Source organism: Carex rostrata, chromosome 31, assembly GCF_964058835.1.
Source record: "Carex rostrata chromosome 31, lpCarRost1.2, whole genome shotgun sequence".
NCBI lineage: Eukaryota > Viridiplantae > Streptophyta > Magnoliopsida > Poales > Cyperaceae > Carex > Carex rostrata.
Window position 1 is genome coordinate 5,210,574 of NC_135948.1, and position 17,007 is coordinate 5,227,580.

Below are 17,007 nucleotides of genomic sequence, written 5' to 3' on the forward strand. Positions count from 1 at the left end.
GCTATGCAACATGAGCTGTTTTTTTTTTCTTTTCAATTTATATGGGCTTTAAATAAAGACTCAGATTGAATTTTAACCGTGATTTTTTTTTTGCAATTGACGTACTAAGCTTTATATTAAACTATTAATTATTAAATGAGAGATCCATCAAACGAAATCAAATAAGGAAGCTACAGTGCGCTATGTAATACGAGTTGTTTTTTTTTCTTTTCAATTTATATGGACTTTAAATAAAGGCTCAGATTGAATATATTAAGATATTTCTTGAAGTAACAAAATGATACTTACTATATGGTAGTTTGAATATTTTGAATAGATTAAGATAATTAATTATGCCATGATGTCTAGGTTATTTTGAAATTTAAATAGAAAAAAAAGATAGATTATTTCATGATGCTGAATATATTTTGAATAGATAAAGATCGATAGTTTATGATATTAGTATTACTATGGATATTTTGAGTCGCAATTTGGACTTTGTATTGGTTCAATATGAATATTATACTTTTTCAATCAATTTGATGTTATTTATTGTTCTATGAGACTTAGATAATGTTGATAATTAGTACAAATATATGATATAATTTTTATAAAAATAAAAAACGCTATGTAGCATAATTTTCTCTATAGCTTTTTTTGTAGGCTTCCCTCTATGACGCGATAAACGCTATTTAGAACCTTGCTAATACTTCACCTTCTCACATTTTTCTTTTTTGTGGTATTCTAAGATTTAGTTTGGTACCATGTCATGGTGATGGTGTAGCAATATCAGATTAGCAGACTGGTCTTATTTGATAAAAATATCTAGATAATAGTTTGGTTCCCAGAATCAGAAATGTAATTTCTTTGAACTTTCTTGGATTCTTGGTTGGTTTCTCTTCTCGTCTGCTATTCTTCACAAACCATGCAATAGGCAATATTGTTTTAAATTTTTGTAAGCTTCCTTGTTGAGAACTGTTTATAACCACGATCAGTGTCTCTTAATTGAGAATCATTTTTTTTACTGGAATCATCCCTTCTCATCGGTCCCACAATTTTCTTTGTCGATTTTTCATTTTAGTTTTAGGATATGCTATTTTCATTTTAATAGAAATCAGATTGAGAGAAATAAAATTGTTTTCTTTAATTTCTGTACAGATATTATGCTTATCGGTCAGGAGAACGGGCAGCGAAATGTTAAAAACAAGCAAGTCTAAAGAAGGAGCCATGCATTAATAAAACTGACCGAGAATTTAATACCAAGGTTACACAAGAAAGGGAATTCGTATCCTCTGCATTAACTCAAAAGGGAATCTTTTGAGTTAATTAATATTGACCATCCTATCTGCTTTAAGATTCGTGCAGCCTAAATCTACACTAATATTAAAGGGCCCCTAAATCATAAGCAGGAGCCAGCTTGACTCCGTTTAAAGTCGGACGGTTGAGATTCATTAACTAAAAATATTCTTTTTAGAGTTAATGCAGAGGATATGCATTCCAAGAAAGGGGGGCAACAGTCAGAAATGGAGAATAGAAGAAAGTGCGGAAATGGAGAGGAGAAAGTGTTAGATGGTAAGAACATTGTTTGGCCAGATCAGCGGAGTTTGTCCAACACATCACTTACGTGTCACGTCGTAAGTTAATTCTCGAGTTTTAATTAGCGAATTAATATAAGATTATTTCTTTTGTAACAGTATCGTCTATATAAGGCAAGGGCGCAAGGCAGACCCTTGTATGGAATCTTGGAAAGACATTACGAAAAAGGAAATAATAATTTGTTTCAATTTTACACTTCCATCTCTTCTCTGTCGTTACCACAGTTCCACTGATTCTTGAGAAATTTCTCTAGAATCTCAGTTCAATCCGATTCTTCTGAGCATCTTGAATCTTCGCGCATCTCTCTTACTCAGGCCTCGCCTATCTTCGAGTAGCAGCCATCTCGCCGGGCCGTGCACCACCACTTCAGGTTTTTCTCAGTTCCTTCATCCCTGAAAATAGTTTCTTGTTGAAATTGAGTCCGACTCCCTCTCGATACTTGCCTCGTCCACTCAATATTAGTTTAGTTAAATTAGCCTTGGTTAAGAACCTTGTTTGCCCCAAGGAGTTGTCTCCTATTTGACATAGCTTAATCACAGATTTTTAATTTATCTTTTTCCATGAAGAGTTTGTATTGGATTGTCGGCCAAGAATGAAAGAAATGTTAATTTAAGGTCAAATAGTTCCTCAGCTGTGCAATTATTAGATTGACCTTGGTTTGCAAATTTGCATAATTTCTTGACCTTGCAACCAAACATTGTCTATTGCTTATTTAACTTCAATTATTAATTAAGATTGAGCATTTCATTTATTCAATTACAATATGTAGCCTCAATTAATCATCTGTATAGGTATTTGCAACATTTCATTTTTTTTTTTTCACGAGGAGTTTGTATTGGATTGTCGGCCAAGAATGAAAGAAAAATGTTCATTTAATGTCAAATAATTTCTCAGCTGTGCAATTATTAGATTGACCTCGGTTTAACAAGCTTGCATAAATTTCTTGATCTTGCAACCAAGCATTGCCTATTGTTGATTTAACTTCAAATGTTAATTAAGATTGAGCGTTTCATTTATTCAATTAAGATATCTGTCCTCAAGTAATCATTTGTACAGGCATTTATAACATACTAGAGTTCAAAGAACAAATCTGCAGAAAATTAGATTAGGATGCTTTGTCTGTTTTTTTCAACTTAGTGAACAAATTTGAACTCAAATGAAATTAGGTATGGTGTTTATCAGAAACTTAAAATTTGGTTGAATTAGTTGATATTTTGAGTGATTGATTATTGAAACTAAAGATTTGGTTGGTGTTTATCAGAAACTTAAAATTTAGAAGCTGTTGTGGTATTATTCTAAAATTTACATTTTATTATTCTATTTTGAGTACACTAATAATATATTTATAATACGTGTCCCGATTCAGTACGCATGTAAAATTATGCATTTTCTTAATTTTACATGCATATTCCTTTATATACAAATTATATATTATTTTTTAGTTAGCTATGAAGTTTAATAAAATGGATGACATGTAACTTCTCATCAAATTCCTATTTTATAAATAACTATAATCTTCCATGTGTTGAATGCTTCTCTCTAATCACAGTGGGGCAACATCCTTTATTTTGTAGATGTTTCTCTCCTGTTTTGTTTCAACGCAGAATATCCATATTTTTGAGCTAAATTTTGTGATGGATAATGAAATTAAAGAATATGGTTTGCAACCTTGTCATCATTCTCTTTTCAAGACCAAATATGTAGTTCACTTTTATATGATTACTTCAATCGATCCATTTCCTGTCTGTTATAGTCCCAACAGAGAAATACTGTTTGCTTTTACTGATCTGGCTGCTTAGAGGTTGACTAAAGTTTTGTTATACATAATGGTCAGGGTACTGGAGTTTTGTTGCTGGCAGCAACATGTTGTCTGAACCCTTTTCTTTAATTTGAGTAAATCATTGAAAAATTGCAGGCTTTTTTTTTTTTTTTTTAAACAGAGGAGTTGTTCTTTTGAGGTGCTTTTAAGAACGACGCCATGGACTGGTTTTATAGCTTGCCCGATGATATATTGCCCCACATACTATCCTTCCTGAGTACAAAAGAGGCTGTTAAGGCATGCATCCTTTCTAAACAGTGGAGACATGCATGGACTTATGTGCCGGTTCTAAAATTTGATATTACTGATTGGGGGGGTGAGAGTGTCGAGGCTAAGGAAAGATGGAGAGAGGGCGAACATAAGTTCAAGAATTTTCTGTCTGGCGTATTGAAAAATCGAAAGCCAGTAGAGTTGGACATGTTTGAATACAAGAATTATATTTTGATGTATGATTCGGAAATTTCATTCGAACTTATTGACCAAGTAGAGCTAGAGTCTCGGAAGGCTTTTGTCGGTATTAGTAGAGATAGAGTGGATCAGCTGGAGTTGCCTGATTTTATTTTCTCTTGTACAAGACTAGAAAATCTGGAGTTGCGTATCTACACTGCTAATGGAAAGCCTATTATTTTGCCGGTATCAGTGAACGTGCCTGCTCTGAAAATTGTAGATCTGACGGGCATAGCTCTCGTGGATAATGATAGATCAATACAAAATCTTTGCTCTAAATGTCCTGTCCTTGAAACTATGGTTTTACGACAGTGTGATTTAGATACTACTGAAATCTCGTCTAAAGTGTTGAAGGAATTGACTATCTATAAGTGCTCTCAAACAAGACGAACTCGAATTTCTTGTCCCTCTCTTGCTTCTCTTGTCATTCAATCATATGAAGAAATGGAAGGCTTTGAACTTAAGAACATGACATCCCTTAAATATGCTAAGATCTGTTTTGATCTGGATGATGATCATGGTGATCTGGACCTCCTCAGCAGCCTTTCAAATGTTTCACATCTGAGTCTTGGTTTGTGGGGTTCTCAGTTCAAGGTATATTTCTCTTCTCAAAATAATACTAAAAAAAATTAGTTTCTTGCATAAATTTATTGGGATCACAACACTGTCCTCTCAAACAGAAATACATTTCTTGTATGATGATGTAAACTTTTGGTGTTCATCCGCCGTGTGCCCATGAATTAAACAGTGTGCAATACAGATGCGTGCAGCTAGTCGTTATACATATCTCTTACTACAAATTATAATTTAGTTTGTTTCCATGTGCGGTTTGTTACTGTACCATATTTTGCTAGCTGTTGCCAGCTGGATAAATCATGAACAAAATAAACTAAGGAAATTCTTGCTTCCATATTCAAAATTTTATTTTGTTGTATGCTAATCATGTTGATCTATTTGTTGACATATTCTGTGTTATAAATGACAGTTTAAATTTTGATTTTTGCTTATTGATGTTTCTTTCTCAATATAAAGGTAAAATTGGAGGAGGACATTTCTAAGTGCAGAACCTTCAGAAACTTGCGGACTTTGGAAATTTTTTACTGGGATTTGAGTTATGACATTGATTTAGTGGTTTGTTTTCTCAAGCATTCTCCTTCTCTAGGAGATCTCACTTTGTGCCTCTCTGCAGTAATCGATGTGGCTTGTTCTCTGGAGCATTCTTCTTCTCTAGAAAAGCTCACTTTACGCTTCTGTGAAGTAATCTCTCCACCTCCGTCCCTCCCTCTCTTTTTTTTTTGAAAATTAATAAGAGGCTGTTGTGTATTGTTGTCAAAGTTAAACCATTTACCAGCCAATAGAGCAAAAACAAAAAAGAACATTTTCGCTATAGCCCTAGTTCAAACACAGGAAATGAACAAAACACACTGTCAAGAATAACTCAAGGAGCGATCATCCCACATCATTTAGAGCATACCTCCCAATGATCTCTGGAGAAAGGGGGAGCATAATTTGTTGTACTATAGTTCTTTATAAAATGTTCAAATAAATAAATATCAATTTAATTAACATTTGTATATTACGATTGATTCTTTTGAACCAAGCGTTTTGTCACTGATATAATGTTTTATTTGTAATTTCAGATACTGTAATAATAAGTAAATCAATTGCATTTGCATTACTATATTAATTATCACACTTTCAATAAGCAAAATAATTATAGTTCTGAAGTAATTTGATTAATTATATTTTAGAAATATTTCAATTGCATTATAATTAATTGTATTAGTTATATTTTTAGCAAGTATATCAATTGCATTAAAAATATATAATCATTTTTACATGTTAAATGCTAAGGAGGTGATGGTAATTTGGTCAATAAAGAGCCATCAGGATTCTCCTTAATTACTCCATGATTTCTTAACTAAGCAATCTTTTAATCCTCCGTATGAACATTTTTTTTAATGCTTAGCATGAATTAAGGCGCCAAACATCATTAAGAAACCTTAAAGAAGGCGTTGCTAAACAACCTATGTGTACTTTACTAATCAAAGAATGACTAATGATTGGTGCGTCTGATGACATCCACATCGTTATAATCTGGTTATGTAATGATTTGCTTCTCTGTTTCGGCTGATGAGTAAATTGTGGCCAAAGCCAACCTTGACTCATCACTCTGGGTTAATAACAATTTATTTATAAACTCTTTATATATTAAGCAAGGCCGGAGCTGTTATGAACTGGCTGGTGAGTGGTGACTGGTACCTATATGACGATCACCTATCTTATTAGACTAATATGATTTTTTTTTAACAATTATAGAAGCTGGAGGAAGGTGATCCAAAAGAAGAGCTAAGCCAGGAGGAATTGGGAAATAGAAGAAATGTGTTATTCCAGAGGGAGTACCTTAAGACAGTTAGGATTATAAGACCAAAACGACGGCCTGATATGGTGGTTGATAGACTGATCAACAATTTGCGCACTCACATCAAGACAATTGGAGAAGAAATTATTATCTGATGTTTCAATATTTTTTTTATGTGAGTTTGGTGTTTTCATTATGTGTGAGACATGGATGTTGAGGTGATATCTGTACCTGTTGATTTGTTTCTGTCCTCAATTTGTTGGTGACAAAATCTGTGAGTTTCTGCTGTTCCTAAACTTTTGAGGCCTAATGGACACTGAATGATTTAATAGATGCAGTTAGGTGCGGCGGCTGCTTTATGAAATTAGATTCTTTCTAGGAGAAGAAATTAAGAAAGAATTAGGTTCATTTCAACAAACTTATGTTAATTAGAAAAAATGAGAGAACTTTTGTTTTCCGTGTAGTAGTAAAAAATAAATAGATTCTTTTTTCCGAGAGAAGCAATGTAAAATAGTCATTCTGATTTTTATCTTGTTTTTTTAAGAATAATGACCACACCAGGAAACATAACAATGATATGTTTTGATAGTTCCCACTTTTGTGCCTTAAAAAGGGGATCATATAATAATTATTTATTATTTAATCTTGATAATCATCACAATTAAGTTCAATGTTATTAGCATGATCTTTATAGTGCACATATCATGTCTATGAGAATGATGAGAATTGATGCTTGTGATGATTATCAAGATTAAATATTAGGCCCACTCAATATTAGGCCCATTTCTCTTCTCCCTCTCTCTCTCTCTTCTAAACAGTCTGTTTGGAATAGATTAATAGGACCCCATTTCTCTCAGGTTATTAACTTAGTGCTGATTGCAATTTATGACTTACTAACTATTGTTAAGATAAGTTTTAGTTCTTACTCGCCTTTAGCCAACACGAGAATCATGTATAAATTATTCAGATAGTATGGATTTATGTACATTTATTCTTTGTATATGTTTCATTTTTCTTTTTCAATGTGTGTTGTGTACTAATGTGGTGCAACGTTATAAGCTTGCAAACTGATAACGAAATTTCTTTCGACGAGTCAAATAATTTTCCTTGCAATTTTAAATTGGAATTTGCTTTGTAATTCTGCGGTTTTAGTACAGAGCAATTTTTAATATTGTAAACCTCAATTGCCCGTACTTTTTGCCAAGTTTGAATGTACAAATAATGTTGGGGCAATAATGTATTTTTTTTCTTCTAAATTTAATAACACAAATAATTTGAAGCAGAAGAAGGTAACAACAATACATCGTCCATTTGGTGTTTTAAGTTCTCAGTACAGATGCAAAAATACATATATATTTTGGGAATTTCGTTTTGATTGACAATTTGATAGCATAGATATTTATTGAAACACTTCAAGAAGAATCATTAAATAAACCTTTTCCAATCGTTTTCGATTTCGTTCAAAATTAAATGATTAACTGTAATTTATGTCCCAGCAAACTACACTTATTATTTCTTATCCATGTCTCACGAAATAATTAAAACAATCATTGCCGTGTTGTTTCTTACCAATTGCATGTCTAATAAAGTTGCAGCGTTGAATTATCCAAAAATTGATAGAAGTTTGACTTCTCGTTGGGACAGTATTTGCCTATTTGGGTAATAATGGGTCAAGGAAGGAACCGAGAAATGATGCAATCCAAATCAACGGTCGTCTGTCAATTATGAATATATACACATGATTTTTTATTTGTTCGGTCAACCTTTTATTCGTCACGGAAATCGTATAGAAATAGGCATCAAGGCAACCAATGGAGAATCGGTAAACCTTTTATTCGTCACGTTGTTTGTGCTTTTCGTTATTTTATTATTATGGGGCAGAGCTGCTAATGAAAGCAACAAATAATAACTCCGCAAATTATCACCAAACATACAAACAATTGCTTTGAGCAAGCAATCTTTCTGTATCTTATTAGAATTTTGGTTTAATTCTCTTAAATAATGCGAACAAGAAAACATGAAAAAAGATTGCCTCCCAAAATAGTACAATGTGTCAATTAAATATGTGTGATTAAAACTTTTCCATCTTGTTTGGATGGAGAGTAGAGGAAGGAAGGGGAGGTGAAGAATACAAGGGAATGGAATGGAATAGAAAAAAAAAAGATTAATATATTTAACGTTTTTGTGTTTGAATGATTAATGAGGAAAAAAAAATTAACTTTCATTTATGTCTTATTTCTTATTTTGTTTGATTAAAATTTAGAATGTTAATGAAAAATTGGTGATTGTTGTTAATTTCTTTCCATCCGTTATATTCTAAATTAAGAGGAAAACTGATTCTATTGATTCCAATGATACAAGGTTTCACCTCATGCACTATTTACTTCCAACATAATTTTATCAACCAAATATGATTCGATATAAAGTTTTCTTTTCTTTTTATTTCCTCCCGTCCTCTACTCTCCATCCAAACAAGATGTTTTAAAGGATAAATATTTTGTTAGTGTAATAATCTAGAAGTCAATAATACGATAATTGATTATATATAAAGCTTTGTCCATGAATTGGATGATTAATATCATTTTGTTGCCTTGAGTATTATTGCATTTATGGATCATTTCGAGTTCATGACTGAAATTGTGAAACTTCATAATATAGATGATATATACTCTTAAAAGGTCACTGACCAAGGTAATTAGCAGGAACACTAATTACCGCTGTAAGGTTAGTATGTGGATTAAATGATAGTCAAGTTTTACAGACCATAGACAAGGAGTTGTCATTTTAATCACATAGATATATGTTCCAAGAACATGATATTTGACAGACCCCGAATGAAACATTATACGGAATTGTGTTCGTGTCATTAATGTTTTCATTCAGTGTTAAGTTCTAAAGTATGAGGTATTCATCTTTCCTACTAAGAAATGTATATGTGTGATTGTTATCAAACGCTGTCGGTAAAATGCAGTTATAACGGTAGCTCTTCGGTATACATGGCTTAGCTGAGGTAGTGATAGTTTACCAAAAGTACTATTGTCCCTCGTATCTCTATACGAGCTATAGCATCACTGGGCCCCTTGATAGAGTAAGATTATCAGCGCGCGGTATGATTACAAGAGTAATCATATTTGATAATCTGCTCAAGATCAAGAAAAGATTAAGTTTACAAGGATGACACACACCTACCTTGAAACTAATCTGATAGCTATAAGATAGAAGAACAGACACAAGTAAATTGTTTACTGGATCATGATATTGTACTGTACAGCATCATCTGTGTAATTGGATGGTCATGATGTATACTGCCAAATACCGCTCATGATTATAGAAGTTAAAACAGTTTTAACTCTATTTACCAACATAACACAGATCCTATTGGGTCACGCCATATAGGAGTTAATCGGAGAATCTTATTGTGATTGATTATAAATTGGTTATGATCAATAGTAAGATGGTTATAATTAATTATACGTGTTATAATTAAATTATAAATGTTATGTAAAAATAACAAGCAAAAACATTGGTTAATTTATAAACGTGTGTGACACGTTGTATAAAAGTTAACCGGTTAATTTATAAATGTGCATGACACATTGTATAAATTACCGAAACAACAACCGCAAGAAATATAATTGTTCAGAATAATTATACGAATATTATTTGTATTCGGGCCGAGGGCATTTTGGTCTTTTCACATGTCATCCTTATCCACATGACACGTTATCGATCTTATCCACATGACACGTCATCGATCTTATCCACATGACATGTCATCATCCTTATCCATTCAATGACATATCTTGTAAATAGGCATATGTTGAGGGGTATTTCGGTCTTTTGCGAACCTCCTCAAAAACCTATAAATAGAGGGGTGCATGTAGAGAGAAAAACCACTAATTCACTCGTATTGTTTCGTGTCGAAACGAATCGGTATTTTCTCTCTTTCTCGGTTTCTCTCCCAAATAGTGTTTCGGTTGAGAAAAAAAAGTTATACGTAGTTGACGTATAATCTTGCGGGTTGTTGTGAAGTATATTTACGGGATTGATGAATAGTGTTTTCTCGAATTTCGCGGTATGTCAGTTTTGCTTATTTGTGAAACTGAGTAGCTGAAAATTTGTGTTTACGGGTTTTCGTCATTTCTCCGTGAATAGTATTTTTGCAGAATTTCGCGGTTTATAGTATTTCTGGCAAAAAAAATAAACCGCTCTCTGGCTAGTCCTGGTAGATAACCTATAGAGGCACCATATGTTTGGTGCTCCGAGGAGAATCATTCCCGTGATGAAGCTCTACTCGCTCGGTCTGCATTCCAACTGTGATTTGGAAACAAGGTATAAATATGTTATATTAATCTATTTAATTGGTAAGTAGATTAAAGTTTTAGAAATCAATCATGGAGTAGATCTGTAAAAGGATTAAATTGGATTTTGATGCCAAAGGAATACTGAAGGTGGACCGCTTTGGAAAGTTTCCTGACATACCCCGTTTAATCCTTGGCTTAAGTTAGAAGTAAAATTTTTGTTTTACGTTCTTTCCGCAGCTTAAGCCTAAACGAGTTTTGGTTACCCGAAACCCAACATATTTCCCTTACATAACAAGAGCGAAATTGTATATTTATAACTTTCCTAATTTGAATAACCAGCCATTCTCATTGAATGCCACTGTAAAGTAAAAGATTTGTTGTTTTAATTATATCTTAATTGCACAATTTAAATTCAATTTAGCTAAAGTAACGGCCTCTAGGAACATATAAATTTACAGCACTATATATTACTAGAAAATAGTGCATGATGAACAATAAAATCAAAAAAATATATATATACATCATTGTTCCTCTCTTCTATTATCTGATGCATTTTATAATTTCTTAGTGTAGAGATTATATTATGAATCGTTTTGAAGGTATTTAAGGCAGATTCAGTGCGAGTCACCCATATGATTTTTGAAATTTTAATCATTCATATTAAAATTTAATTAACATTTTTTTTGTATGTACTAGTTCTTTCTATTTCACTTTTGAAGAGTGTGTTTTATTCTCAATTGAATAGGAGGAAGTTGTTTTTTATCATCCGAAACACTCTTCGATTGTTCTTAGATTATTTGGTTTGCTCAAAATCAATTTTTGAACTAGTAGTTAAATACAATATTATTTGTGTAAGAGATAACAAGTTCAGAGTTCACATGAAAAAAATTGCCACCACCTTTATTTATTAGTAAAAACTTGCACCCTCTTTTATTAGAAAAAAAAATTAATATGGTGATTATATATAAATTTATTTCTCAGAAATGAAGATTCAATTTTTAACTTTTCTTAAAAATTATCAATTTTGCTCGTTTTTCTACCAATGTGACTTTTCAAAATAGCATGTGGTTTTATGTATTAAGCTTCAAGAAATGAAGATTCAATTTTTTTACTTTTCTTAAAAATTATCAATTTTGCTCATTTTTCTACCAATGTGGCTTTTCAAAATAGTATGTGGTTTTATTATGTATAAAGCTTCAAAAATCATATGCGATTTGTACAAGTTTTTATGTCTTGGGACCAATACATGAAAAAAGACAAAAACAAATGAAAATATATACATCAATTATATCTTAGGTGCACATTTTGTACCATTTGTCATTCCCTCACTTATTACACAATTACATATTCATACATTAATATATTTAATTTTCAAACACATATTTGATTTTGCATGACATTTTATTTTATTTAAATAAAGACAAAACAAATTGTGAGACAGACAATATTGATTGTGATTGACATATATCACAGTTCGTGAGAACAATAATCGTATGACGTTTTTTTAGATAAAAATAGTTTTAAGCTATCCAATTTTAAATATTCATAAGAAATTTTTAATTAGATGCAACCTCCTACTGAAAGCAGGGTGGATCCAGAATTTTCGTCAGGTGGGGCAAAAAATATCGAATTTGGTTTAAATAGCTTATCGGATTTAAACCCATTAACTAATTGAGCACTCGATAAAAAAACAATATTTTGACTTATATTTTCCAATACCTTGACTTACAATTTATGATCCTCCAGGGGAGGCAACCCCCCCCCCCCCCCCCCCATGCTACAGTAGATCTGCCCCTGGCTAAAAGGAGATGAGCTACAGATCAAAATTTAGTTTTCCAATAATCCGATAATGTGAAAATATAAAGACTGAAATTAAATTTCACTCCTTTAATAATTTTTAAAATTATATGTTATTTGGCAAAAAATAACAAAAACAGGACTTACAACTTAACAAGACTTAATAATTCTATACATGAATCAGATGTGAGTTTAAAACATAAATTGTTCATGGAATCATGTGTGTGTGTGTGTGAAACTCCAACAAGGTACTAAAAAAAATGCACACTTCCGCAATTTTTGGTATTTTTTTTCTTTCGCACATAATCGAATATACTTATCTATATAACAAGGAAAAAAAATTACAAGTAATGACTAATGACATTATGTAATTAAAGACAACAACCATTCTTTGACGACTTAATATTTGTTTTTAAAATTTTAGTTTTAAAATGAACAAAGTGATTTTCTTTGGACATACCCTTAGAACAACTTAATTAATTATATTGACAAGATAATTGGAAGACCCGGAAACGATAAACTGATAATATCAAAATATAACAAAATGATAAGATAATTTTGGAAGTCAATCGCTTCGTTTACTCTTAAAATGATATAATCGTAATCAAACACTAAAATAGGTTCATGTTGGAGATCATTAACAGCGCTCAACATACATATATTCACACAATTGTTCCCCTAAACAATCATGATATTGAAAATAAAAAATAAAAACTACAATATAACAAAACACCGGTCCCCTAAAACAAGGGTTACAAGATCTGATATATTCATGCTTCGGATTCTAAGTAAGACTTGGTTGCACCGTGTGGGACCTATTTCATATAATAAAACACTTGATCGCTACTGATAGCATTTTTCAGTCAAACCAAGTCGTCGCTACTGACACGTGTTGGCACTGACCCAAGGAGCCGGTGGTTTTGGATTAGCAGGAACAAAAGATTTTTTTTTATAAATCATAATTAGAAAATTGATTTTATTTTTTTTATAAAAAACTATAAGAACCAAAATGTTATTTCGGTTTCATTTTTTTTTTGAGATCGAAATGACAATTCGATTTCAGATATTTTTATAATTTTTCAACGTATTTTTTTCTCGAAATTTGTGAAAATGACTGGGATCAAAATAACAATTCGATTAAAAAAAAAAAAGACTGAAATGACATCTCGATTCTTATGATTTTTTGTTTTAAACAAAATTATTAAATTGGTTTGATAAAATTTATTTTTTATTTATGATTTTAAAAAAAATTCAGAACACAAGATTAATCCGTCTATACCACTTGGTTGTTCGTTTGCAGTTTCGCACGCGGACCCACCATCCCAATTCCCAATTCCCAACCAGTGCAAAGAATCACACGTTGGGAGAAAAAATAAAAAGAAGCGACCGAATAAACGTCGGACTCCAAAAAACATTTATTTTAATTTGGACTTCCACTTGGAGTCTGAATCTAAATTTTTTTCGTATGTGCCCTCTTAAAAATTTGTATTTGGTGAAAAGAACCATAGATTATTTTGTTGTGGATAAGCATGGCTTGACATAAACGGATTTAAACCAGCTAAAATTTCAATCTTTATCCGGTTGAATTAGAAAACAAATCAACAGTGCTTGCATGCAAATACAAATAAAGGTTGGGATGAATGTTTTGGAAACTGCAACTTGATTTTAATTTCTTGTGAAATATAATATAAAACCATGCAATCAACCGTCCGCTTCTAATTCATTCATTATCAATATTTAATGTGTGCCTAAGTTTATTAATTCAATTTTGTAAATGAACCAAATAATGCGAAGATTGAAAATATTAATTTAATAATGAGGACGTAAAATTAGAATAATTTTTTTTCAGATGGGTAAAAGCAAAAGAAACATAACTATGACAAGTAAGCACATTGACACCATATTAAAAAGAATTTAATGTATGCAAGAGAAACATATTTTAAAAAATAGCATACTTTACAAAACATTGCTTTCAATAATAAAAATTATACAAATATGCGAGAGAATCAGTTTTAAAAAAAATATTTTGATAATGTTGTGTTAATATCATTGCCAACTATGAACCCTTATTATTTTAAGAGATGAAAAAACTTGAATTGCCTTCTACATTTTCAAATATTTCTTAGTATTTTAGTGCTTCCCAAGATTGACTTGAATTAGTTCCCAATTCTTATCCGCAATATTACTTTGATGTAACCTGAAGTATTTATTTATTCACACTTTCAACGAATGTTGTTCAGAAGGGATCGTATATAATTATTGTTAATTTCCAATAAATTTTCTAGGCCAAACTAGCGATCTTGCGTTTTAATAGTATATAAACATTATACCGCAGTGCTTGATGCTGGATATATAAATCTGTTGTTATTTCAAAAAAAAAAAAATGTTATTCCGATCCCAATTATTTAATTTTTTTTTTTTTTGTATGCGGATCTCAATAAAGAAATTTTTTTTTTTTCATGCGATAAGTGTTAACAAAAATCAACAATTAAAATAACTGGTTTCTATATTTATTTCACCTGATGCTACAAATCTTATCTGAAACTACATAATAATAAAAGTCTTGGTCATATAAAGAAGCTTGAATCCTCTCAATTTTCAAATAAATGAAAAGTATATTTCGCTAATATATAATATATTAAGTATTCATATTTAATATACTATTTTTTTCATGCTTTTAAATTATATTTTATTTTTTATTTATTTAATGGAAGATAATTGTTCTTTCCAGGAACCGAATTTCGTTAAAATAAAGCGAAACCAACGACAAAATTTGCTTACGCTAACCATATTCTGAATTTATCAGAAACCACAAATTTGCACATAGAATAAATACGCGTAATTTTGCTTTCTTCATCGGTAAGCATAAAACCTTTTTACACTCATTTTGGGTTCAATATTTATTTTTTCTGAAACTTCATTTTAACATCTCTCCATTATGTGAACTGACAGGAGGGATCTTATTTTATTCAAAACGAAAAAGAAAAAAATAAAAATAAAATCATAATAAATAATATTGTATCTATAGCATCTAGATTTTTGCCAAATATGAATCCAGATGCATATAAAATTTATATTTTATTAATTACGCAATTTTTCTACAAGGCCCAATTTTATATCATTTATCCCTACTGGGGTTGCATAAAAAAATTCGTAGTTCGTGATTCGATTCGAGTTTGATTCAAAAAAGTTCGTAAAAAATTCGATTCGAAATAGTTTGAAATTAATTCAAATCAAATTCAAACTAGATTTGGTTTGTTCAAAATAGGTTCGCGAACTATTATAATTCGAATCTTAAAGTAACGTGAATCGTTGATTTTCGTTGATGACTTATGTTCGTTAATGACTTAAAAATTAAAACATAAGGCCATCCATACATAAGTCTGAATTCGTAAGTCATAATTCTCGCTTTCAGTTCTAAAACCCTAGACGACTTTTACCTCTCGCTTTCAGCGACTATAATCACTATTCCTTGTTGTAAAAAAGTTCCTAAAAGATTTGAAATTGAGTTCGTAAAAAATTCGATTCAAAATTAATTCATACCAAACTCAAACTATGGTAAGTTCAAATCAGTTCGATTCGTTTGCAGCACTAATCCCTACAAAAGAATGGAAAATAAAATATTTAAACTGATATTTTTTTTCTCTTTCTATTTCCTTTCAAAAAAAAATTTTAAATAAGTTGCTTGTCCCACAAAAGCTGGAAATAAGTTATAATCAAGTACAATCAAACTATTTTATATCTAATTAATCTCTCTTGTTTTGCTGTCGTTTTATCTGTGACTCAGTAAAATAGAGTACAAAATCTATCTTTTAGAAAAGAAAAAACTTCAACTTGTTGTACGGAATGAAAATGAAAAAAACTTTGACACTAACATTCTCTGCTGCAAAGGAATCTTTTTTTCTAGCATTAATTATTTAACTGATAACAACAGTGTGTTTGTCTTTTGCTTTGACTTATATTTTGTGGTTCAAAAGCTTATCACAGAATTCAAATTTCCCAAATTTTGTACCTTGTCATTCTAATTTTCCCGATTGAAATCTCCGTAGATTTGCTTTGAAACAGGATAAAATGAAAAGTATTCTCGAATATTGACAAGAATTTGTACCATCTGGAATATTGAAGCAGAAAATCTAAATAATAAAAGTAAACCAGAAAAAAAAAAAAAGGTATGTATTCTACAGTCACAAATTAAATTATTGGTTAGCAGGAGAGACGGTTTCATGAAGAGCACTGTCTAAATCCAGTACAAGAAATTTTTAGTGGGTAAATAATATCTTTCCGTAAATAAAGGTTACTGATGCACATGAATGTCAAAAGGACCCACAAAGGGAAAATTTGCTTTGCAAGAAATCAATTGAACAGCCGATTTAAATGTACTGATGGTCTCCAGCCGATTTAATGTGAGCCCGCATCGTCAGCATTAACTCAAAAGGGAATCTTTTAAGTTAATAGATCTCGAGTCGTCTTATTATAAACGGAATTCATTTGGATCCACCTATAATGTAACGTAGGAATCTTTAATATTTGTGCAGATCTAATTCGCATAAATTTTAAAGCTTATCCTACGATTGAGATATATTAACTCAGAAAATCCCTTCTTGAGTTAATGCAGAGGATCCGAATTTATTTAATGTAGCAAAACATTTTTTTTTTCTCCGTTCCTTTGAATGAAATCGTGGCGAATCCATATCATGTAACAT

General features: G+C 31.2%; 1 protein-coding gene across 1 annotated transcript; it reads left to right on the plus strand.

Moving 5' to 3' along the window:
• The first annotated feature begins 1,741 nt into the window (after positions 1-1,741).
• LOC144547374 (F-box protein At4g22280-like) lies at positions 1,742-6,621 on the plus strand. Its single transcript, XM_078296000.1, has 4 exons — positions 1,742-1,945; positions 3,516-4,435; positions 4,874-5,098; positions 6,161-6,621. Exons 2-4 carry the CDS (start codon positions 3,554-3,556, stop codon positions 6,356-6,358), a joined length of 1,305 nt encoding a protein of 434 aa, XP_078152126.1. The 5' UTR covers positions 1,742-1,945; positions 3,516-3,553; the 3' UTR covers positions 6,359-6,621.
• The last annotated feature ends 10,386 nt before the right edge of the window (positions 6,622-17,007 follow it).

What these genes read in the sequence shown, in the direction of transcription:
- LOC144547374 (XM_078296000.1), top strand. Translation starts at nt 3,554, where the DNA reads ATGGACTGGTTTTATAGCTTGCCCGATGATATATTGCCCCACATACTA. An exon ending in TGTGGGGTTCTCAGTTCAAG is followed by an intron (nt 4,436 to 4,873) that starts GTATATTTCTCT and finishes CTCAATATAAAG; the next exon opens with GTAAAATTGGAGGAGGACAT. An exon ending in TCACTTTACGCTTCTGTGAA is followed by an intron (nt 5,099 to 6,160) that starts GTAATCTCTCCA and finishes TAACAATTATAG; the next exon opens with AAGCTGGAGGAAGGTGATCC.